This window comes from Papilio machaon, chromosome 1, assembly GCF_912999745.1.
Source record: "Papilio machaon chromosome 1, ilPapMach1.1, whole genome shotgun sequence".
NCBI lineage: Eukaryota > Metazoa > Arthropoda > Insecta > Lepidoptera > Papilionidae > Papilio > Papilio machaon.
The window spans coordinates 9,959,493-9,984,121 of NC_059986.1; the positions used below are offsets into that span (position 1 = coordinate 9,959,493).

Consider the following 24,629-nt stretch of genomic DNA (forward strand, 5'->3'; position numbering starts at 1 on the left):
CTGTTCGAACTGTCAAAACTATGGGGTCGTCGCGAATACTAAATTGATTAAAAAGATAAAAATGGAAACGAATGTCGTGATTAATTATTATAGAGACTGCTATAAATTGTTTAATATGTGAAATATATTAGTGTAATTTTAGTAATAGCAAAATGTAAGTTCTGTGATCGCGTAGTAGTACTACGCCCGTGTTGATAAAAGATGACACATAAAAGTTTATTATTGTTTTGCTTTTTGTTTTGTGTTATTAGGGATAACGCGACTAGATCAGTTGTCGATCCAGTGGCGGCAAGATGGAATTCATCGTCGATAGACTTCGCAGAGATCACGATGGACCGGAACTTTGCATTGCTGCTGGTCTCTCTGATATCTGCCATCCTATGGGTGGTTTATATAACGTACTACAATAGCCGTGTACTCGGGTATATACTTACCAGACTCATTAACAAATTCTACTTTCAAGATGAGAACTTCAAGATTGGTAAGTGATGCTTTCCTCACAATCACATTTTTTATCTAATCTAAAATAAATAATAATATTTTGTCTGTTTATTGACTTTCCTTTTAAAGAGATTTAATTTTATCAAATTTTCTGCAAAATATGTACTACTAAAGTATGGTCGCAATCGCAAACTTTGGAGGTAGAGTAATGAGTTGTATATGTTTTGCTGTCTAACTTTATTTAAGTTAGTTTTTGAATTTAAGGATAAGACTTGGCCTTAAACGAGTCTTTTCCTTGCATTATTGTAGCATTGTAATATAATGAATCAATTACATAAATATTAAAAAATTGTCCTGTGCGCAATTTGAGATTGTTATCTATTTATCGATGGCAGAATTTAGAAATGTTGAATCTTGATAATTTGCTCAAATGAGTTAACATCAATTGCTGTAACTAGAAAAAAATCAATGAAATAGTAACTTTAAGTCATTCCAATTAATGGTATAAAATAACGGTCAGATTGATAGAAATATGTTCCAAAGTTAAACTTCCTATCTTTATTAATTTAGGAGTTACGAGTTTTTGAAATAGTTTTTGGCTCTGGTGTAAAACTAGATATTTTGAGATATGACAAAAATCTCTTTCTTCAGTTGTTCAGTTCCCTGTAGGTGTTTATGTACTTGTGGTTTTTGTTTTATTTAGTTTAGAATTAATTTTTTTTTAAAATACAATTTAGAAAAATAGTCTAATAAATTAAAAAAATATTTATCCTTTGGACAAGCTAGCTGCAAAAATGAAACCAAAACCTTATAAAAACTTTGTGCGCCAACCCCATATGAGTGAGATAAGGTTAGGGAGATGATGATTTGTATTATTACATGTAAATTGGCTATGATATAAGTAAGATACATATATAAAATTACAGTATGGATCTATATCTGGTTTTAAGACTACAGTGCAACTTGTTAATAAGATTAATATGTTTAACAAAGTAAATATTTTCTGTCTTATGTTTTTATTTGGCTTCTAATGATTTTAGTTTTGTTATGTAAAGACTTTGTGGCTTTGTGTCAAAGATAACAATTGAGAATTTATGTCCCTCCAAATTTTGTATTATTACATTTGTAAGTTGCACAAAATATGTTTTATCGAGAGAATATACAGTTTCTTAAATCCAAAATCAACAAGAAATTATCTCATTTACACTTTTATTATAAGAATAAAAGATTTGATTGTTTATTTGTTCTGAAATCTTATCAATGAATTGATTGAAATTCTGTCAATTTGAAAGATCGTAAATGTAATATTAGAGTTGTTAAATTAATAAATAGTAAATAAAGCTCTGGACACCAAGCTAGAGACGAACGAGAGTATGGCAAATTAAAAAAAAAACATTTGGATGATCTTCTGTCATAAAGTTATGTAGTCTTTATTTATAGTTAATGAAAAGGGTAAACTATTTAGGCTTCTAATATAAAAATATTACGAGAGTGCCATTTGTTTCAGGTTCATTCACTCTTAATGCTCTCTCTGGTAAGATTATGTTCCGGGACATAGTGTATATAAACTATGACTATACATTACGCATTCAGGACGGATATCTGATATTCAGATGGTGGCGATCTTACGTCCCCAAAGATGTTTCTGAAGGTAGGTTATTATCCCTTTTTTCCTTGTAAGTTCTACCTCTTTGAATAATAATTTTACTATTTTCATTTTGTTACAGATTTATCACATTCCGATACACGCCTTTCAATAATGTTAAACGGCTTCGAATTACACTTTTACAATCGATGCGATCTATACAACGAACTCGAGAAAACATTCGGCCTCGAGCCGGTTATAAAGGAACGAAACGACGACGACTCCACCGACAGAGACAAAGCTATGAACGACGCTAATGAGAAGCGGCGACGCGCGCAGGACACTGTGCGCTCCGAAGCCGCCATGGCTCGCACCTGGCGAGATCTTATTCCCGTCATAAAGATCGATGTGTGCACCAGCCGCGTTGTCTTCGGCAACAAACTCGTCCCCACCACACTGTCCATCAGCGTCGAGGAAGCACACCTTGTGTACAGCACCAAGCCACCAGCTTCCAGCCTCGACCATCTGATGCACTTCGTCAAAGCCAAGGCGGAAAACTGCAAAGTAATTCTTGCCCCTAGCCCCAATTACACAGCGATGGTCGATGAGCCTCCGAGATACATGGGAGAAGGTTTCGTGGTGATGAGCTCAAATTACATTGAAGTATATTTTTATATGGACGAACCCGGCCTGGTGCCGGAACAGCCTGTGCTTTTGCAACTAGCAAATGGAGATATCGTGGAATCGGCGCCGCCCATTTGGGGCGTCGACATCAAATGTGGAAAAGGCACAGACTTTAGTTACGGACCTTGGGCCGATAGACAAAGGGATCATCTATTCAGATTTTTCTTTCCACCTAATTACAAATCATTAGAAGTGACGCCGCAACCGAAACCTGGCGATAGAAGGCAAATGCAATCTTTTGATATTAGACTGTCTACGCTAAATGAAGCGACGATAGATATTCTGTTTACCAAAAACAAAGAAACGAATGCAGTTCACATCAACATAGGAGCCGGATCTTACATGGAAGTAACTCTGCCGTGGATTGTGCTACAAGACGGATACACGACCAAAATAACAGGCCAGCTACTCCATTTGGAAGCGACGACGAGTTTACAGTACAGAAGCTTAGCGGAGAGCGAAACTCTCGAATATACAGTGAAATGTCACTACCCACTAGTGTGGAACCACCACCAGTGCTGGCAGCTATCGCTGACTGGCTGTAAAGCCACGGCGCATTTCGTATATACACACATAGATTTCTTCCAAGACCTGACGAATGATTGGTCGAGCAAGGCCCGACCTGATATTTTGCATTTCGTTCCATATACATGGAAAATATCATTATTATTAAAAGAGTGTGAAGTTCTGACTGTGAGTAACCAACACAATTGGATCGATTGCAGTTCAACAAATCAAGAAAACAACCATGTCGCCTTTTGTGGCGATCTTTTAGATGTGTCATTTGATTTGCCCTTCATTGATTTCCTTCCGGACGTTATACCTCTTAAGATATGGGTTCAAGGGGAAGCCGTGGACATGAGTCTATATCTACCTGAAGTAAACACATCCAGACTGCTACTTTTGTCCATTGATAAAAATATGAAATTGGTACCGTGTCGGCTCAAAGCCTCTAAGTGGCGCAGAAAGTGCGTGAAAAGTCAAGGTTGGGTAGATTGCTGGTCGGTTCCCATAGTAGCTCTGAGCGTCAGGTACAATTACCACCCTATTCCACCGCTCGGACCGGAGCCACAAGCTGATATCACCACACCGGAAAAAGAAGAGATTCTCCTCTCCCCAATGAGAATACCTCGGATGAGAAAACAGCCCCAAATGAATTGGGTCATAGATGGTAATACATTCGATCGAACTTCCCTGCCGCCAGATAAAGTCAGCGTAGAACTAGAGGTGGGCCCGTCCGTACTTCTCGCTTATGGTACAATAATTACAAGTTTTATGAATTTATTGGAGAATATTTTCGGCGAAGACCAAAGGTTCACAGATATGCAAAAAACCCCAAGCGTGGACAACCCCTTCTTCAATGATAACCCAACGAAGTTCAATGACAGAAGTAGTATCAATCAACATGTCGATATATCTTTGGACGATTCGAGCGATTCCGGCAAAGAGCCATTTGACCCGCGTCGCTGCCGGCCGCTAGACGTTGCCGTGTCCATCATAATACACGATATTCAAGCTCATTTAGTGAAGAATTGCAGCGAAAATGAGCCGCCATGCCCTGTTGTACTCATCGAAAGATTCGGCTTTGAAATGGATAAGAGATTTAAAGAAACAAAACTTCAGTTGCTACTCAGCCCTTCAATACTTGTATCGCCCAACAACCTGGCGCGGCCCAACGCTAACAACACCGGCGCACTACAGCAAGGACACTTGATGCTATCGTCATTTCAGCTGCGAGGCAACGGCTTCTTCAGCGACACGAATCGCTCCGTTGAGGATGATACCGTAGAGTACGCGTGGATGATGGAACTCCAACTTGGCCAACTGACGGGTCGCCTCACGTTGCCGCAGCTCTACCAAATTATTTCATCACTCGAAACATTCTTGTTGCTCATATGCGATAGTGAAAATGAATTGGTACCTCCAAATTCAGTAAAACAGTGTCACCACGGCTTGAACACTGTGCTATGTCCAGAAACAGACTTAGGACTGAAATACCGTTGCCCGACATCTAACGAAATCAAATACCGAATGATACGAGTTGCAATCGACTTAATAGATATTTATGTTGCCGATTCCAATACCACTTTACAGTCATGGATTTCTCCGATCAGGTTAACATTTTGCAATCTTCATGGAACGGGTTTCGGAACTGGCATAACTGGTTTGCTACCAAACATTAAGCTCGCACTATACACTCAGACGAACATGCAAACAAACACTCACCATCATTCCAACAGCAGCACAAATAGCCAAAACAAACAGACGCTGCCTGAGAGCGAAAACTGGGTCGGCGTCGGTTCCGTAGCCCTCGGGCCGGTGCTCATTGAAGCCGCGTCGTCTTTGCCCCAAGCGCCGAGGAATCTACATTTAGTGCAGCAAAAGTTCCTTAAACTGCACGATGATAAAACTAAAAGACTTTGGTTCCTGTGGCCGAACGAGGGCAAGGGCACGCAATGCGGATGCACGGGTGGGTGTGCATTCTTTGGCTCCAATAGAAATGGACCTAATTTCTTAAAGCCGACCCAATCGGACATACTCGAGGGCGTAAACATAGCTATGTTCAATGTTATCGAAACATCCCCCGGAGAGTACGGCTACGGGCAGAGCCTTTTGCATCCAGGACAACTCGTGTTCCACACTCCTCCTTATAACAGTTTAAACGTTTGCTTGCAACCGACCAACGTTTCCACTTTAATTCCCTCACCACTACCGCAAGTTTTTAACAAATCACCTCAAAGTGCAGAACGGCGTAGTTTGACGCGACGGTTCTCTTATACGAGCATGAGCAAAGGTAGCAACAATGTCCTGGTTTCTAGCACCAAGAGTGACGTTCCGTACGCCCGCCTAGTGGACTCCACTGTACCTCTAGGTACGTCAAAGATTGACAGCGACTCCAAACTCAACAAGAGTATTCTCAATGTTCCACAAATGGAGAGCAGCGTGTCAGATTCAAAATTGGCTCTCAGTTGTGGAGTAAAGGACAGCACAAACGGAGTAGCCAAAAAGCCAGCGCCGACCGATAGCGAGGTGTTTGTAGCTCCCAAAGTGCCAGCGAGAAGCGTGGCCGTGTCTGAGTCTCACTATTCGCTTAACTCTCAGCCGCCTCAGGAGGAACTTTTGCAGCAAGAAGTTCAACGAACGATGTCGATCACCAGCGAAAACCATTCTGAAGCGTTTTTCTCGGCGGACGAGGACATGTTCCCAAGTCGGTCGTCGAGCTTAAAGCATTCCTTCGGTAGCCGTCATAGCAACCCAAAGGACAAGAGCTCGTTCGGTGTCAACGATACTACTAATGAGAAGTGGACTAACTCCATGCCGAGATCGGAGGTAGTGGACTGCCCCGACACCATCAGCAACCTGAGCGCCGGCGTGCAGCCTGACTCCGAAAGTGGGTCCGTTTCTTCTACTTCCTTCATTTCCGCAATTTCATCACAAGAAGACATGACTCTTGTAAATTTGCATATGCAAACTAATAAACCTATCGTCGATTCACCTCTACTAATGGCCAGCTACATGCACAATCTGCCACAATACAAATGCTCCAATTGGTCCACGTGTTCCCTGCCTACAGGGAGAGATGCGTTCACTTTGCCGCTGTTTAAAAGAGCAGACGATGGATCTCTTGTTTACATCGGTCAAAAATATTTACCTAATTTCGAACAGACTGGGAAGGTGAATATTTTAAAACTCATTGCAAAGAAAGATGGACACGGCGCCCAAAATCAACACGGTCCATTTTCTAATTTAACACCCCACTTCAACTCTCAAATCAAAGCCCATCCTTACCCGCAAGGCTGGTGGGAGCTGCAGCAGAACGTGCAAGACAATCAGGAAAATGTCACAGATAAAAGTTCGGCGTCCATCGCCACCACGACGAGCGATAGCAAGAGCGGCCTATTTATAAAGCTGCGTGGAGAAATCGATGTTATGCTCACGCCTTTAGTACTAGAAAGCACTCAGAAGTTCGTCGAGTCTTTGACACCGGTGCTCGCCAATATCCATCCGATAACCGTCATAAATCATCTAAGACTGCTCTGTATTTCCTCAGTGGAGAGCGCCAATGTTCTTAAGCAGAAGCAATACGTGCAGAACTGGATGCCGCAGCTGCAGTCGCACAACCACCCGAGCATCGTACCCGACAAGGACGACAAGTACAAGCTGGCGACCATTCCGCAACCGAACGTTTACGAAGAGACGATATGTGACCAGCTTCAAGCGACGGTCACGGTACCCAAAGTCAATGTTATATTCATACAATCGTCCGTCGTGGAGGATATGATCTCGTTCTCTGCCCTGGATAACATACAAGACCTGACTTGCGTTTCACTTTTCGGATTATCGGTCGAGAATATTGTGGCGAAATATGTTAGCTCAAAGAAAACTTTGGAGTCCATACAACTGTACTACAGGCCGACATTACGTGCGCTGGGAAGTAAAAAGTCCTTCGGCATCATGAAGGGCCCTCGAGCTCTTATATCTGCCCAATCATCAGGACGTAAGAGAGGCCCCGAGAGAGGGGAGCCGGTTTTTATTGAAACATCACAGCAGCAATGCGAGGACACTACCTTCACACTCAATGTTGGTACGTATTTATGTTTCTATTGGAGTTAAAAGCTGGAATAAATAATATGTAAACGAATTAAAGTAAAATATCACATGCAATATGTCTAAAACAGGCAAGGTGCACGGCCAGCTGCGCCGCATTCGCAACGAGTCCTCTCAGCTGAAAGACGCTACAGTGACTGGCATCCCCTGCCAACATTCCAAAGTCAGTTTTAAGTTTACCAGAGTTGATCCATGCAGCAAGACCTGTGATACTACGGTAATAACTACTGTTTTATTTTCACTGTAATTTATAATCTTCTATCTTATAGTCTATTCCAAGTCTTTATTGTGTCATTGAATGTTTCAGTGTTGCCAAAATGGTGCAACGGATACGCAAAAGGAAAGTTCAATCGGTTTCATAATGTTTGAATGCGGACTCGAGGGAGTCTCGATCAAGGTGTCGCAGCACTCGCAGTCTCACAAGGCCAACGACGAGAAGAAGCCTGTGCGCAACGACACCGAAAGTTGCCGCGAGTCCGTCAAGTCCGCCGAGGAGTTGAAATCGGACAAAGACAGAAGTTCCAAAGGTTACAGGACCTCCGGTATCGAAGATCTCTTCAGGAAGAAGGAATCGAACTCCAAGCCTAGTACACCCAACTTAGGGGCGTCTCAACCTCCGCCGGTGCCCCCCGAGCCCATGACCCCCGGCCCCGAGGAGCCCTCCGACAGCACGGCGACAATTGTGCCCGTCAAAGACAACGGCAACAGGTCTTCCTGCGCCATCGACTTGAAGGTGGTTTGGTTCAACTTCGCCGCCCCGCCACGCACACCTATCACTAAGAAGATCGACTACACAAGGTAATTTTAATTTAGGCAACGTAATTAAGAATCGCATTTGGTTTTTTTTTATTAAAACTTGTGCTTTTTGCAGACTGGACTGGAACCTGCTGAGTACTGCGTCGCCTGCGATCAACGCATGGATGAACCCTTGCAACCGGCTGGGCATCCGCGTGGTGGCGCTGTACCGCGCCCGCGCGCGTCGCCTCGCCGCCACCGCCGCCAGCCTCATGGCCGCCGCACTCGACCGCGCGCCCACACACACGCTGCCCAAGGTACACACACTACACACACCTTTATACTGAATAGAAAACCTCTTCAAATATCTCGGCGCCCTGCGCAGTGACCTTCCCCGCATCCTTTTACACCTTGCTACACCTAAAGTCTAGTTAAGAGCCTTGTTTTGGCATATCTAAGAAACATTATAAAACAGTGACGTTTAGAATTCGATCACCATCACAAAAGAAAAGCGGATCCGTTTTCGTTTCGCGTTCGTTTCATTTGGTGTGTGAATCCTTCAGTAGTGTTTCGTTATTGCTGTGACTACGTGAGATGTGTACAGAGCCGGTACGGGCGGCACACGGCGATGGCGCGGCAGCTGCGCGAGGAGCCGTCGCTGCAGCTGTGCGGGGTGTTGCTGCGGTACGCGCTGCAGGCGGACGCAGCCGCAGTGCAGGCAGACCTCGCCGACAGACATCTGCCCTCGCTCTCCACACTCAGACAGGTATACAACGATATTCAAGGACAACACCGTATTTCTAAGTCGAGGATTTTTTAACTAAAGTCAATTTTCACGATGGTTTTTTATTGATTTTTTTTTGTCTAGCTGATAAAGAAAAACCAATTTTTGATTTTTTTTCTGTCTGTATGGCTGTTCATAACGCCGCGTTTGTTCTGGGTAATCTCCGGCACGGTTGGACCGATTTTGACGGGACTTTGACTGGAAGGTAGCTGATGCAGGCGGGAATAATATAGGCTTTTTTCTGCGCCGACGAAATCGCGAGCGTTCGCGAGTAAACGTTTTTTTTTCTTCTAGGGAGTTATTGTACTGAGCCGTCAGTGGAAGAACATCCTGTACACTCCGCTGCTGCTGGAGCACAACTACAAGAGCAAGATGATGAAGCCGCTCAATGTCACCTTCGCACTACCTGACTTGTTAGAGGTGACTGCTATCACTATAACGCAATCAGTGGATTTCCACTGCAAAGTATATGTACAGAAACATATATCCATTTCTCTCATTCATCATTCTACTGGTTGTACAGAGTGTCCAAGGAAACTAACGTTTTATTCAAGTTAAAATAATTAATCAATTTGTAACTTCAGGATTCAGTGGAAGGCTGGCAAGAGTACCAACTGGAAAATGAAGCACTGGACGAAAATTGCCTGCTATTAAATATGGAAGCGGATAAACTGAACATACCTTGTAAGTATTTTTTTTTTATTATAATTATTAAGATTAAATTCTAATTTGTATAGATATAATATTTTTATCTAGAACTAGATATGAAAATAATTTTTTTTATTATGACACAAAAGTTGACTGGTAATTTCTTTAGAAATTAGCTTAGTGCAAATATTTTATGAGAAAGACGTCATTTAAATTTTTACATTTGTATATAATATTGTTAGTTTTTTTTATTATTGTGTTGTCTCTTTTTTAAAAGAATCGAGAGATTTCAGTATATTTTTAATGCAATTGTTTCTAAAGTGGAAACCCAAAGACATTTAACATGTTGGTTTGTGTGAAGTGTGCGCGGTGCCGGCCAGCCCGCGCCCCCACTCCTTCCCCTCCACGCCGCCATCCGGTGCGTACACGAGACAACATCGCGCTACACCCTCTATATCTATTGTACTTTTCAAATATCATGGCGGCCCAAATTCAACCCCCTCCCCTCTCCCCCAGCATCACTTTACACACCCGCGACTCGCGCGAAGCTTAGAGCCGCCAAGATATCTGAAAATTAATCAATCTTGATGCTTCTATAGTTAGCTGCAAATGTTTGTGCATTTTAGTATAATTCATTTCATATTTAACGAGAGATCTAGAGATAATAAGACGGAATATGTTGTTGCTAATTTCAGAGGCATAAAACTTTGACGCGAACTATACTCTAAACGCTAAAATGTTGTGGATTGATGTTTTTAGTTTATCGAAGTGGTTTTATGTTGTTATACTTTAATAAATCAACATTCTTTGATTATGTTTTGGGAATCAAATATTGTTTAACAACTAAAAACCGCTTTACAAATTAGTGCCTGGTTTGAATTCAATCAATTTGTCATCGTTGTTATTTCACTCTTTAATACAAACAAGTTTTATTGTTTTACTTGAATGCCTGCTCTAATTATTTTTGTTCGTTGTCGAAATATACATATAAAAATGTGTTGAACTTTACATATTAGGTACGGTGTTTCTAATCACAGTACCAATTCTATTCATGTATGTAATAATTCTTTTAGTTTTTAGGCATGTATTTGTCAGTTTTATATATGTTTGTTGTATTCATATTTTCAGTCTGTAACGTGTTTCTTATTTAGATTTTTTCGTTGTATTCGTATGTCTTGCCTTTTAAAGTCTATTTGTCTATTGATTGAGTGTAAGCATTATTGTACTGTACTGTATTATTATTAGATTACCTTTTTTATGGTTAATGTATACTAAGGTTACTATGGAGATCCCATGCACTTTATTCATAGTACAAGCTAAACATAAAATGGTTACAAAACTAGTATACAATTTATTTTTGTTTTTGTATAATTTGTGGAAATTTTTGAAAAATTAAATTTGACTCTACTATTCTTGACTCTCTCTTTCTGTTTCATATAGCAACAGAAAACATAAATTCTTTTTGATTTGTTGACCATATGGTTTATACAACGTTGCTTACAGTCAGTCAGTAAGGCCTTTCGTATACAAGGCAACGTAAATCATCGAAATATGCTACGTAAAGACAACGTTGAATCGTTGACGTGAGTCGTCTATTCAGTCAGTACGAGCATAGCGACAATATGTCAACTGTATAGATTTGATCCGCCATCTTGAAAATCGCACCGACTTTCTCACGAAGATATTGACGAACAGGTTGCGAGCGATTGTCGTTGGCGATGACTCATAGTTTACGAACCTCTACGATATTGTGTTGCTAAAGTCGCTTGGCTACTGAAATCGCTTGGTATCGTAGATTTACGTTGTCTTGTGTAAGATGGACGTAATTGTACGTGTCTGTGAATGTGCGTGTGTTGCGCAGTGCGGGGAGCTCAGAGCAGCCGAGCGAGCCTGGTCTTCCCCTCCCTACCATTCTCCACCAGGAAAACGCCATTCCAGGATGACGCCATCGCTAGTAAGTATTGTAGCTGCAGCAGATATCAATGAAATGTATTCTTCCTATTTCTTTGACTTGAACGTCTGCCTGTTGATATAGATTACGGAACGTTAAAAGAAGACCTACCAACTGTGGGGTCGAACCCATCCCTTTACTCCCCCCACGGCAGCCACGACGATATGCCCAACGAGCAGGCTCGCGAAGATCTCTACCAGTGGATGGCCAAACAGGAACCTATAAAAGTCGTAAGTTGATTAAAATTTTCACTTATTTAAATGGAATTTTTTTATGCTAATGAATGATTGTAGATTTTAATGTAATGTTGTCACACTTAGGAGCCAAAGACAAAGAAGCCGATAATACCAGCGGCGAAGATGAACCCGCGTGCGGTGGCGGCTTCGCTACCTGCCTGCAGCCTGTACCCGCTGCAGGGCTCGCTGATGCTGCTGGACGCGCACCTCGTGTTCCAACCGCTGCTGGCCGCGCTGGGCGTGTCCCCGCACCAGGTGCCGCAAGGTAGACACGCCCACTGACACCGCCCAACACTATGACACTTCTTTTCTAAACCAGTTAAAAAATAACTATTTTACGTATTCACGTTGTTTTTATTGTCCGGTTTTGCAGGAGAATCTAAAGACAAGGGCTACATGTCGGGGCAGGGTGTCGGCGAGGGAGGCGGAGGTGGCGAGAGCGCGCCGGCGCTGGAGTCGCTGGGCTCCAAGCTGTCGCTGCTGGCCTGGCTCGACGTCTTCCGCATCGACATCGTCGTCAGCGACCTCGCCGCCCGCGACCGCCGACATGCTAATAACAAAGGAAAAGGTAACTTAGCCTCTAACAAATACTCTCTGTCCATAGAAGTAAGTTAAAGAGTCATAAGTTATGTCTTTCAGGTCATCCGAGCCACATCGACATCCCGTCGGAGACGCCGGCCTTCCTCTGCGAGAAGGTGTCCATCGACGTGGACGTGAAGAAGGTGGCCGACATGGCGGTGGACGAGCTGGTGCAGCGCCGCAATGTGCTCTACATCTCGCGCGGACAGCTAAAGCGGCACATCAGCACCATGCTCAACTTCAACGTCAGCGTGCGCTTCATCTCGCAACAGGTGTTACGACAAACTCCCGATTTAGGTTCCTATTAGTATACGATGTTTAGTTTACTTTTAACTGACATGCACAATGGGTCGACACTTCATAGGGAAGATAACGCGGTGTTAACGATCTATGGTGTTTTGCAGGTGAACATGCCGCTGCTGCGACTCCTCCACCAGATCAGCAACATGTACCAGAACGTGAAGGACACGCAGACCGAGCTGCGCAGCCAGACCAAGCTCAACCATCGACAGAACAAACACACCTCCTCCTCCGGTAAATTAACTCTATACGATGATACTTATATCAGTGTCAGTGTCTCTAAATAATTACGATTTATTTTAGGAACTATAATTAAATTATGTACTTAATATTCCAGTTTCCGACTTCCGTGAGAACATAGTGAGCCTGTCGTCGCTGGACAAGGAGAGTACGTATGGTATGATGGGCGTGACCGTGAGCGCGGAGGTGGAGGCGCGCTCTCCGCCCAGCGCCGCCCCGCCCGCGCCCCGCGCACCTCGCCCGCAGTCCTTCGCACAGAAGCTGCGCTCCACTGGGAAAAGCGTCAAGGGAAGACTAGGTAGCCATTCAGTCGACTGATCTTTGATACATCTTTAATACATATCATTAAATACGTGCTAAACTATATGTCACACGTTTCAGGTTATAGTTCACTGAACGAGGGCGCGCACACACCGATGTACAGCGCGGAGACGCCGCATGTGCCCGCCGACCCCGCCCCCGCAGCCCCGCCCTCCCCCGCCCCGCCCGCCCCGCCCTCTGCGCACTCCCCCGCCGCGCCCGACTCGCAGCTGGCGCCGCGCTGCTGGCGCACCGTCTACCTGCTGCTGGATCTCTACGCCAACATGCCCGACGCCGACACCATCACGCACAGGTCAGTTTACAAGCTACTTATGTTTGCCATTATTAGACTGTGTTATGAGAAGTTTTAATATTTGTTTGTTGGAAATATCTGCAGGTTCTCAGTGTCGACGGAGCTGCCGGAGCAGTGCCGGCAGGCGCGCGCGCGGCCAGCCTCGCGCGACCACACCGCCAGCAACGCCTCCTCCAGCACCGCCGGTATGGGCATCGTCGTCGTCGGTGTCGCCAGGTTCGGCTCATTTCAATTATTTACTTACTACTTATAAAGTAACATTTATTAACGTATTTTTTTTGTATTGTATTTGTGTGCAGGATCCACCGCACGCGGCTGCTGGCGTCCTTGTCCGGGCTGAAGCTGGAGGCGGAGATAACGTCGCTTCAGGGGTCGTTGTCGGCGCCGCGCGCGCGGCCCTGCGCACTCAGCGGTACTCTCGGCCGCACCGCCATCGTGCTGCTGGAGGGTGTCGCTCCCAATCAACAGTCAGTCCCATGTCATACCAAACACAACACTGCGTCATTGATGATGAAATTTAAATATATAGTTTCAGTCATCACTAAAGCAGTTTTTAAACTGTAGCTATTCTAAATGACAGGACTGTAGTGCGAGTGAGCGTGGGCAAGTCGCAGGCGCTGTACTCGTGGGAGAGTGGGCGCGCGGGTGCGGCGGCGCTGCTCAGCGTGGGCGGCGTGCGCGTCGACCTGCCGCAGCATCCTGTAGCGCTGCACGGCGTCATGACCCGCTCCAGCCGCCAGCTCTCATCCACGCTACAGGTACACTGCCGCTTCACGTCTACACAAACACAAGTTTTATTTCATTATTTGATCGCACTCTTTATTGATGTGTAGGAGTTGGGTGTGACCCGCACGTCGTCGCGTCTGTCTCGTAACGCTCCTAGTGCACCGCCCGGCAACGGGCAGGGTGCGGGGACGGCGGCCGGAGAACAGGAGGCGGGGCCGGGGGGCAGTCCGCCGCGCCCGCCCCGCCCCCCACCACCTGCCCCCAGACACGACCCGCTGCTGCAGCCGCTGCAGCTGCAGTTCACGATTATGTTACAAGTACTTATAGAATTCAGATACTTACAGATATAGTATATTACTATTTAATTTTACAAATCTATTAGTGACAGACTATTTATATGTGATCCGTTTGTGCACGACAGAGCCTGAGCATCACGGCGGCGCTGCTGCCATCGCTGCAAGCGCAGTACAAGATGGAACAGGTGCAGAGCAAGGGTGTGACAGGGCTCAAGGCACACTTCACAGTCGACCTGCCCACGCACTCGCTCAGCTTCGCCACCAAGCTGCAGGTGACAATAAATCGTATACATTTTAGTTATTCTATAAATCCACCATTGCGCAATGAACAAAAAGTCAAAGGCGAGTATTTTTTCAGGTAACGGAGGCCAACATTCCGGCGGCGGCTTCGGTGGCGTTGCCGGCGGTGTCGTGTATTGCCCGCGTGCTGGAGCGAGGTGCTGAAGAGGGCGGGGCTGGAGATGAGGGCGTGGTGCTGCGCGCCGGCCGCTACCTCGCCGCCACTGCTGACATCGGCCTCTTCGAGCATACGCTTTCCACAGACCTCCTCAACCACCTCGTCTTCGTGCAGAAAGTCTTTATGAAGGTGAGTTTATCAACGAGACTAGTTAACGAGCGTATTTCTGGTCGTGGAGATAGATGTCTAATTTACTATACTTTACTAATTCCAGGAAGTGAACGAAGTAGTACAGAAGGTGTACGGCGGAGAAAAGCCTGTGCCGCTGTGGAACGAGGAGGAAGCTTCGTCTTCCGCGCTTAGTAGGATACTATTCTCCCTCATTATAAGAATCAAGGTTATTTTTTATTATATTATTAATTCATTTTGCATAATACAAAAGGTAATTTCATAATATTTCTATTACGCAAAAGTTGTAATTATCTGTGTGCTCTGGCAGCGTATTCAACTGACAGCGACGACGCCCAGCAGCTCGGCGGTGCGGCTGGAGACGGGCGCGGTGGAGTTTGAGCTGTCCAACCGCGTGCAGAATGTGCCCGCCCCCTCCGCCGCCGCCCCCCACGACCTCCGGCTATTCGCACGCGCGCAGGTACCGCCCCCTGACCTCACCCCGCCCACTCCCTCCCTCATACCTACATCGCTTAATATATATTATATTACAAATCGTTTATTTTATTTAGGTGGACGTGAACCTGAGCCTGGGCCAGTTGATCCGCAACGCGATGTTCGAGGAGGCGGAGCCCGAGTTCCAGCAGTATGCATTCTTCAACACCAGAATATGTAAGTATCATCATAATTTTCGAACAAGAAGTGTTCAACTAAATAAAAATACAAGGACAGGTTCTACAAGTATAGTCGTGTTCGACAGCGATGCGCAATGCGTTCCAAGAGGAGCTGAGCGGACAGGAGGAGGAGCGCGGAGGAGAGCTCGGGGAGGAGAAGGAGGTGGTGCTGATCACGCTGAAGAGACCGCTCGTGTACGTGCAGCCCGTCGCCGTCGACAAGGCCATCCTCGTCTGGCTCAACTACAAGAATGCCTACGAGTACTGGAACGAAAAGCGCCTCAATCTCAACAAAGAGGTGCTCACCGCCACCCAGCAGGTCTTCGAGAAGGTAACTTACATTTGATAGTAGTAATATAAATAGTAGGAATGTTTGTACTAATTCTTATTGTTTTATATATAACAGGTTCAGCTGACGTCGCAGATCACGACGCCACACCTCAGCACGCTGTTCCTGCAGCTCAACGTTGACGATATCGGCATCTGTCTACCTCTCAACCAGCCACCACTCGTCAGTATATGTTCTTACTCACATTCTTACTTGCTCCGTAGCACTTCATTGCTAGTGTACTACTGTATGTCTAGGCAACATGGGGGCGAGGCGCCTGCGAGCAGGACAGCCGCGGTGCGGTCGTAGTCACACTGGAGAGCACCAGCATCTCCGCCTGCAGCTCAGGATCTCTCGTCAGCAAGGTACGCAGTAAATGATTATCATTTAATTTCTTAAATCACTTTTTCTTCACTTTTTTCAATATAAGGTATGGTGTAGGGTCGGTTCGTGGGTCTATGCTTGAGGTTCGCAGAGGACTTTGAGGCCTCGCTGGACGACTGGAAGCCGGAGCCGGCGGAGGCCACCACCAACGTGTGCTGTGTCTCCGAGGGCACCTACGAGGTCTGCAGTCGTACCACCGCAGCCAAGCACAATGGTATGCTCAATAGTTACGTATATATACGTGGTTGGCTGTGTACAAATGTGTATGTACGTACGTTAATGTTCCGTGTTGGTTCGGTTTTCAGAGAACGCTAAGTGGTTCCTGAATGTGTCGTGGCAGATGGAGGGTGTCGACATCCACCTGGACGTGAGCGTGGGCAAGCAGCTCTCCGCGCTCGGGCACACGCTCACCATGCTCACTGGTACACCATCACATCTCTTTTTTTTAACTTGTATACAAAATTATACATTTCGTTTTGTTAACTTTTTCTTTGTATTTGTTTAAAAGGATTCGAAGAGGAGGACCCGTTCCCGAAGATGGATCCTTATGAAAGTGACTTAGACGACGAGGCCGACAACAGCAAAGGTTCTCAGGTATGTAAAATAACAATATTCGTGTTTCTTATAACGTGAAGTTTTGTATATAAATTGATGTGTTGTTTAAGGAGAGCATAGTGTACCGGCGCAAGTACGCGGACCACCTGCCGGCGTTCGTGTTCGACGCGAGCCTGGACGCAAAGAAGCGGTCGAAGCTGATCGAGCAGGAGATGAGCGAGCAGGCGCGCATCATACACGACCTGCGCGCGCTCGGCGCCAGCCGCGCCACAGTCGACCACGAGCTGCGCCGGCTGCACGACCTCGAGGCGCTCGTCTTCAAGGACTTCAGGAGGTCAGCCGCTGCACACTATGCAACCTGAGGGAAAACTTGAGATTAACACTTGCATCGCCTCTCCGCAGGGACATGATCCAGAAGCTGCGGCGTCAGAGCGTGCGCGCCAGCTCCATAACGAAGGGCAAGCTGGGTCTGGGCTCCAACCGCAGCCAGTCGTTCGTGTCGTCGGCCCCGCCCCAGCCCCCGCCCGCACCGCCCTCCACGCTCAGTCCGCCCTCGACATTGTCTCCGCCTTCGCCTCCATCGCCTCCCTCGCCTTCCTCGCCGCTCTCGCCGCCCTCGCCCTTACGAGACGCCGAAGGGTCAGTGTACATTCTTATAATTGTTTGAATTATAATACACTAGTGTAAACATGTTTTAATGTTTCAGAAGATTCCAAAAATCAGTTGTCGATTCATTTAATTTTATGTATGATATTGATCCAGAATCCTGGAGGCTCACCTGGCGTCCGCGAGCGCCGCGGGCGGCTCCGGCGGCTCGGGGGGCTCCGGGGAAACGCTGTTGCTCGCGGACGAGGACAGCCGGCTGGCCGACATCATGGAGGCCGGCAGCTGGAGCTCCATGGACAGCGAGCCGCTCGCAGGTCATCACCACTTTTGCCACCTTTCGATCCTCACATACAACAATACTTACATATGATACTAAGTTTCGCGTACAACGTATCAGGTCCGTCGCGCACGTGGTCGCTGCGTGCGCGCACGTCGGGCGGCGGCGTGCCCCCCGTGCAGCGTCAGAGCTCCCTGCCCGCCCCCTGGCCCGAGCGCCGCGACACGCCGCATCCTAGACGCAGGAACGATCCAGGGTATGGCCTGGATTATCTTTTGCTGTACGAAATGAATATAATTTTTCTAAAAATTCCACCGCTTTCAGCCTCAAATATTGTACGTTAATAATTTCTCTAATATTCAAACAGGTCGTCGTCCGAGAGCCAAGGTCAGGACGGCAAGGAGGGCAAGAGTGGAGGCAAGGCGAAGACCGCGGAGCCCAACATCGACCTGGAGCTGGACGTGAAGGTGCACATCAACAGCGGCAAGTGCGTTCTGCACACCAAGGAGCCCGCGCGCGACGACGACATCAAGATGTAATGTCTCACGATGCACATCACTCGTTATACAGTAACTGTGACGTTATCTGTACTATACAGAGATAATATTTCAATATCTAAGTACCGAAGTAATATTCCTGTGTTGTGTAGTGGGGGGTCTCGTGGTCGCGTGGGCAGGTCTGCGTCGGGCGGGCTGTCGGGGGGTGCGGCGGGTGGCGGCGGGTCGGGCGCGGGCGCGGGGGGCAGCGAGGCCAGCTCGCCGGGCACACGCCGCAAGCCGCGTCTGCCGCCCCCACCGGACCTCACAGTCTTCCGCGTGCCCGGACTGCAGCTCAAGGTAAAGAAAACCTAAACAATTCCCGCTCGCACTAGTTTAATTTTTAGTATGTGGTTATATGTTATTGTGGTTTTGTGATCTTCATTCAGGTGCATTACGAATCCAAAACCCTGCCGGAGGACATGTCGCTGCCGCTGGGCGCGGCGGCGCGCAAGCTGGCCACCAAGAAGGCCGCGCTCTTCGCCTGGATCACGCTGCAGAGCATCCCCGAGGAGACCATCATCAGCCCGCATATACTAGAGTTCCTGGAGCAGACGCTCGAGCCTATACCAACGAAGGCTTCCTTCTCAGCGCCCACACCTGGTTTGTTGTTTGAAGCCATTTTAAGTTGCCGTTCTCGTTTTATAGAAGAAAAATTAAGAAGATTATTCATACCATATTGTAATGATAACAGAGGCGGAGAGTGCGTCTAGGTCGCGGTCTAGCGGCGGTGCGTCGTACGGACAGTACGTGTACGCGTCCTTCCCCGTGGATGTGATCGTGCACTTCCACACGCGACCCTCCGCCTTCCGCTTCAGCTGCCTGCCCGCCTCGCGCGTCGAGTGTCTGCTGCAGCTGCCCAGTCTGCGCATCGTCTTCAGCTCCAAGCGTGCCGGAGACGAGTCAGTACACCGGGACTCTCACAATGATACTCTATGGTGACAAACGTGGTAATATCTTCTATCTCATCGCAGGGAAATGGCGGAGCCCGCTGTGGCGATGGGCGGGCTGAGCGTGACGGGATGTCTGGCCGACTTCTCGGTATACATCTTCCACCCGTACGGCGGCAAGAAGTCCAGCCTGAAGGAGGCGCAGTGGTCGCCGCTCGCCGACTCCGAGCGCAAGGACTCGCTCAGCGTCAACGTGGAGTTCGTCAAGTTCCACCTGTCGCGCTCGCGCAAGCTCGACTTCCATGCCGACCAGGACCACTCTAAGGCCACCGTTAGATTCTCCAGTCAGTACAGTTTCGTTTTCTCTATTTAGGCAAAGATGGGAAGAGAGAGAGAGACATGCAGCATAGTGTGGAGTTTATAACCAAGTGTATGTTGACAGCAATCGTGGATGTGGGGTCGGCGTGGTTCAAGTACGACATGCGGCGTCTGGGCGAGATCCTCGCGTTCCCCAAGGCCTGGTACCGGCGCAGCATCGTGCGCCGCATGTTCCTCGGCGACGTCAGCGTGCAACACGAGCGACACGACAGGCACGACCGACACGACCGACATGACAGACATGACAGACACGACAGGCATGCGCAGCCCGGGTTAGTGCACGCTTTTAATAGAGTTGAATAATACTAAAGATATCATGTCTCGGTGTGGAATTGAATACTTACTTGTACTGCAGAGCGAGCAGCAATGCTCCAGTGTCGCCCGTACTGCCGCAGAGAGAGAAAACCAAGACTGTTGATACACCAAAAGTTAAAGGTAAGCCACGCACCAAGGGTACGTTGATTACTAGTAATTTATAAAAATAAATAAAATTTCCTATATGTACGATTTCAGATAGCGCAGGTGAGGGCGGAGCAGGGGGCGGTAGCGGGGGCGCGGCGTGGGAGACTCTGGTGCTGTTCGCGGTTAACTTCACGAGGCTCAACGTGCACATGAACATGGGCAACGTCATGGGTAACGTCAGGTCGGTGCAACAACATGCACTTCCTGCTGGTAACATGGTCGCAGGCATCAGAAGTGAGTTTATGCGTGTTGCAGCTGGCAGAGCCGGTCTCTGGGTGCGTCAGGTCGGCTGAGCATCGGCAGCACACATCGGCGGCACATGGTGGTGCGCGTCGAGCTCGGCGCCTCCGCACTGGACGCGCGCGCCGGCATCGTCGGCGGCGCCATCTCGCTCTCCGCACTGCGCGCACACTGTAAGCACAACTCATCATCATCACCTCACTATACGTTCCCATTGAGGGGCTCAGAGACTACCCTAAGTTAAAGATGACTAGGTCATAGTCAACGCTGACCCAGTGCGGGTTGACTTCACATATATCATTGAATTTCTCCTTAAATATGTGCAGGTTTTCCTTCATTGTAAGAACGTCAGATAAATGTACATATGTAAATCAAAAATCGAAAAACATATTGGTACATGGCGGGATTCGAAACCAGGATCTGCAGATTGCAAGTCAAATGTTTTACCCCTGAGCTATCGACGCTCTCCATGTAAGCACAACTAACACTAACTTAATAATACATTATTCTTCGATGGATTGCAAATTTATTTGTGAATGTGTTATTGCGCGTATACAAGGAAGTGCCTGTTGCAGTGCACATAGAGGAGGAGCCGGGTTGCAATCCGGGACATGTGCTGGGTGTGCAGCTGGCCGCGCTAGAGCTGAGGCTGGAGTACATGGGCACGGCCGCGCTGCTCGCGCGCGTCTCCCGCCTGCGCGCCGCTCTGCGCGACGAGTGGCTCGCGCGCACGCGCCCGCGCACGCCACGACCACGCCCACTGCCCAGGTCACCCCCCCATTGACAAATAGTTGTATTAAACCCCCGGAACTATAACACTTCCTATGTTCAATTAACATTTGTTGAAATTTGCATCATAAAGGTTCATAAGGTTCCGTTTGCAGGCCCGCCATAATCCTGATCCACGGCACGCTGAGCTGGCACCAGCTACAGATCCTGATGAGCCGCAGCACGACGCCGGACCTCCTCAAGATGCAGCTCAAACTGGAGGAGTTTTTCACGCAGCAGTTCAAGTCCAGCAAGCGCGTCTTCAGCTCTCTGCATCCTAATTATGCGACGGCCAGGAGAGATAAGAGAGAACGTAAGTTAACAGACCAGTCAATAACACATTTACAACATTTTTCGTGAATGTCCGAAGAGTTTCTTAAATGTTGTTTTCTTGCAGCGAATGTGAATCCAATCCAGAGCGATCAGCAGCAACAGCAGCAGCAGGAGCTGCGGCACCACCGGCACTGGCAGAAAGTGCTGCGCCTCGTGTCCGGTATGCAGCTGTCCACGCTGCCAGCGCCCCTGCCCGCCAACGGTACACCATCTCATATACCACTGCACATCTCCTCACTCCATACATACATCTTGTTTAATGTAAAAATCTTCAAATCTGGTTAATATCATTTAACTAGCAACATTGACTTAACAACCCGTTTTTATTAATAACAGTCAAATGAGGGTGGATAAAAAAAATCAGATTTGACGTTAGTGATTAAGCAAAATTGTTCGCTCGCTGTTTATTTCAATAAATTTTTGAGTTAAAAGTGTAGTTATTAACACATCTATACACATTAACACAACTGTTATTTTAAATTATACTGTATATTGTTGTTCAGGCACTGTGCTAGGTGGCACCATGGAGTTGCACGGTACCAACATCTCGCTGGGTTGCTTCCACGGCACCAGCATGAAGGCCAAGTCCTGGGCCCTCTTTAGCCTCAAGGATCCCTGCATCAGCTTCGCCACAGAGGCCCAGCAGCTCGAGAACGAGCAAGGTACAGGGTGATTTTCCATTTTACGTTAATTGGGATTATTATTTTTTCTTTATTTCATTAAAAATGTTCGTGTTTTCATAGCAAATTACCAATGTTGTTTATTTTAAAACTTTCGTTAGGCGAGTTGGAGGTTCAAGCGGTCCAGAGTTTGACGGCGAGCCTGGGGGGCGCGGGGGGTGCGACGGGTGCGGGCGGTCCGGGCAGCCCGGCGGGGGGTGCGGGGGGCGCGGCGAGCGGCGGTCACCAGTCGGTCGCGACAGTTGTGCGGATGACCCGCTCGCTGCTCTTCCCGCCGCAGTTCAAGACGTTGCGCGAGTGGTTCATGTACGCCTTCGCTGAGAGCGAGATCGACGGTAGGTTCACATTATGTATTACAATATTTGTTAGATTTTAATTGAAAACTGAGATAGTTAACATGTGTTTATATTTTCAGCAATTGAACAGTTTCCTTCGCTGGAGCGTGATGCGGGCGCTAACAACAGCGCTGGCGGCAGTACTGGCAGTGGGGGCGGGGCCGCGACAGCTGGGGGCGGGGCCAGTGCGGGCGGTGAGCGGGCGCGGGCGGGAGACAGACATGTACGCGAGGTCATCTTCGCCCTGCCCGCACTGCAGCTGCATCTGCGCACCAGACACCTGCAGCGTGCGCCCACTCCCACACAGCAAGGTGGTTTACATACATAATGTTAAGTATTCCACTCGAGGGAGAAATTAATCGATTTGGTTTTCATTTTACCAGACGAGAAGCCGGTAGTGGAGTGCAGCTTCATCACAGAGTTTGAAGACCACATCTTTGTGTCGGTGGATGCGGAAGCTTTCCTATTCCTGCACGACCTCATCTCCTCTTATATCAAAGAGAAGGATCGCGTGGTGAGTTAACTAGTTTGCACTAAGATGTTGATGATGGTGTGACGGAATTCCTTTACAATTGTATACATTATTTGTTACAGATGCCTGGTGGTGTACGTCCCGGCACCAGTGCTGTGGGCGCGGTGGGCGCGGCCGGTAGTGGGGCGGAGGGCGCGCCCCCACAGGACTATCGTGACTATCGCTGCCTCACTTGGCATCTGGAGCCTACTGTCAGGTAACGATCACCTCAACACACAACTTATGTTTAAAATCATAAAGAACTAAGAATGTTATGTGTTTCCCTTGTTTATGGTGTGCAGGTTATTGTCGTGGGCGGGCAAGTCTATCGAGCCGTACGGTGTGGACTACATCCTGCAGAAGTTGGGGTTCAGCCACGCTCGCACCACCATCCCCAAGTGGCTGCAGCGCGGCGCCCTCGACCCCCTTGATGCCCTCCTCGCTGCAGTGCTGCTGCGTCTTGTCGCCCTCCTGCCACACAAGACATAGTGCCCAACAACCACTACCACTTGAACAATGCCATCACCATCTCACGGTCTAGTTTGATTTCTTTTATATACATAAAGCCGATGGCTCCTACGAATAAGGGCTAACTTGCAAATTGACAACTTTTCAGGAGAGGCTCTTAAAGAATTCAACCATATAAGAAAATAGAACGCAAAGGTTCTTTTACTTCAGTAAAAAATAACATTTACACCTATAAATGTGTATTTTGCTTTTGTGCGTGTTGTTAACTAAACTAAAAGGTAGCTTTTACACAAAAAAGTAAAAATTATCAATTTGTTACTTTGTCCCTTTTACATAGGACCCATAGATTATACAATCGAGTAATATACTCGAAATGACAGTATGACAAGATTAAACTTTATACAAAAATCATTTTTGAAGATAAGCGAGCGTTCTTGTGTTTGAAATCTAGGAAATTTCCTTGTAAAGTCTATATGTAACATATGAGATCTCAAAATATTTATATATATAACAAAAGTTATGATTAACCTTACTTTTACGAACATAACATTCTTATATAGAAATCATTAAATACTTACTACGAAGTTATTTTAAATAGGAAGTACATTAATTATTTTGATTAAGTTTACATTTTTTTTTAATTTTCACCGAATTTTTTTTTTATAAAAAGACTATTTATTTAATATAGAAGTTATTTTTTTGGCAGTTAATTATAATATTTATAAGTTAATTATAACTACTTTATTCTAACTTTTCAATAACCTTACATCGTGTCTTCTACAAGCTAGGTATATAACCTACTAGTTATCACCTTCGACTCCGTCTACGCAGAATTAAAAAAAAAACTTAATAAGTAGCCTATGTGTTCTTTCAGACTATGTTCTATATCTGTGGCACATTTCATCAAGATCTGTTGAACCGTTCCGGAGATACATTCAAACAAACATCCATCCATCTAAAGTTTTGCATTTATAATATTAGTAAGAAAGACAAAAAAAGGACTCTAGAGGCCTTTTTGTTGAAGTTTTCTCTCAGTATAAATGCGAATGTTTAAGATGTATGGATGGATGTTTGTTAGAAGGTATCTCCGGAACGGCTGAATCTATTTTGATGAGATTTGGCACATATGTAGAACATAATCTGGAAGAATACATAGGCTACTTATTAAGTTTTTTTTTAATTCTGCGTAGACGGAGACGAAGGCGATAGCTTG

General features: G+C 46.7%; 1 protein-coding gene across 1 annotated transcript; it reads left to right on the plus strand.

Moving 5' to 3' along the window:
• The first annotated feature begins 118 nt into the window (after positions 1-118).
• Positions 119-23,641, plus strand: LOC106719233 (transmembrane protein KIAA1109 homolog). The gene is made up of 57 exons (XM_045678534.1): positions 119-154; positions 252-481; positions 1,949-2,092; positions 2,169-7,295; positions 7,390-7,535; positions 7,626-8,116; positions 8,190-8,370; positions 8,658-8,819; positions 9,132-9,257; positions 9,422-9,521; positions 9,847-9,903; positions 11,347-11,439; positions 11,521-11,666; positions 11,757-11,937; positions 12,046-12,240; positions 12,312-12,523; positions 12,656-12,785; positions 12,889-13,089; positions 13,173-13,404; positions 13,489-13,620; positions 13,704-13,871; positions 13,985-14,162; positions 14,238-14,447; positions 14,552-14,698; positions 14,785-15,012; positions 15,098-15,220; positions 15,323-15,472; positions 15,564-15,663; positions 15,752-15,996; positions 16,072-16,176; positions 16,251-16,358; positions 16,435-16,591; positions 16,683-16,799; positions 16,886-16,971; positions 17,043-17,266; positions 17,335-17,571; positions 17,695-17,852; positions 17,936-18,095; positions 18,183-18,350; positions 18,465-18,509; positions 18,570-18,651; positions 18,741-18,954; positions 19,046-19,253; positions 19,326-19,585; positions 19,684-19,891; positions 19,975-20,054; positions 20,133-20,262; positions 20,337-20,494; positions 20,897-21,089; positions 21,206-21,402; positions 21,487-21,624; positions 21,926-22,084; positions 22,204-22,437; positions 22,518-22,748; positions 22,821-22,951; positions 23,032-23,165; positions 23,251-23,641. Coding segments are annotated over exons 1-57 (14,346 nt in total). The 5' UTR covers positions 119-152; the 3' UTR covers positions 23,438-23,641.
• Positions 23,642-24,629: the final 988 nt, after the last annotated feature.

Excerpts from the sequence above, each read along its gene's own strand:
- LOC106719233 (XM_045678534.1), top strand. Across the intron at positions 14,448-14,551 it reads AGTTCACGATTATGTTACAA|AGCCTGAGCATCACGGCGGC; the intron begins GTACTTATAGAA and ends TGTGCACGACAG. Across the intron at positions 17,572-17,694 it reads CCCTTACGAGACGCCGAAGG|AATCCTGGAGGCTCACCTGG; the intron begins GTCAGTGTACAT and ends ATATTGATCCAG.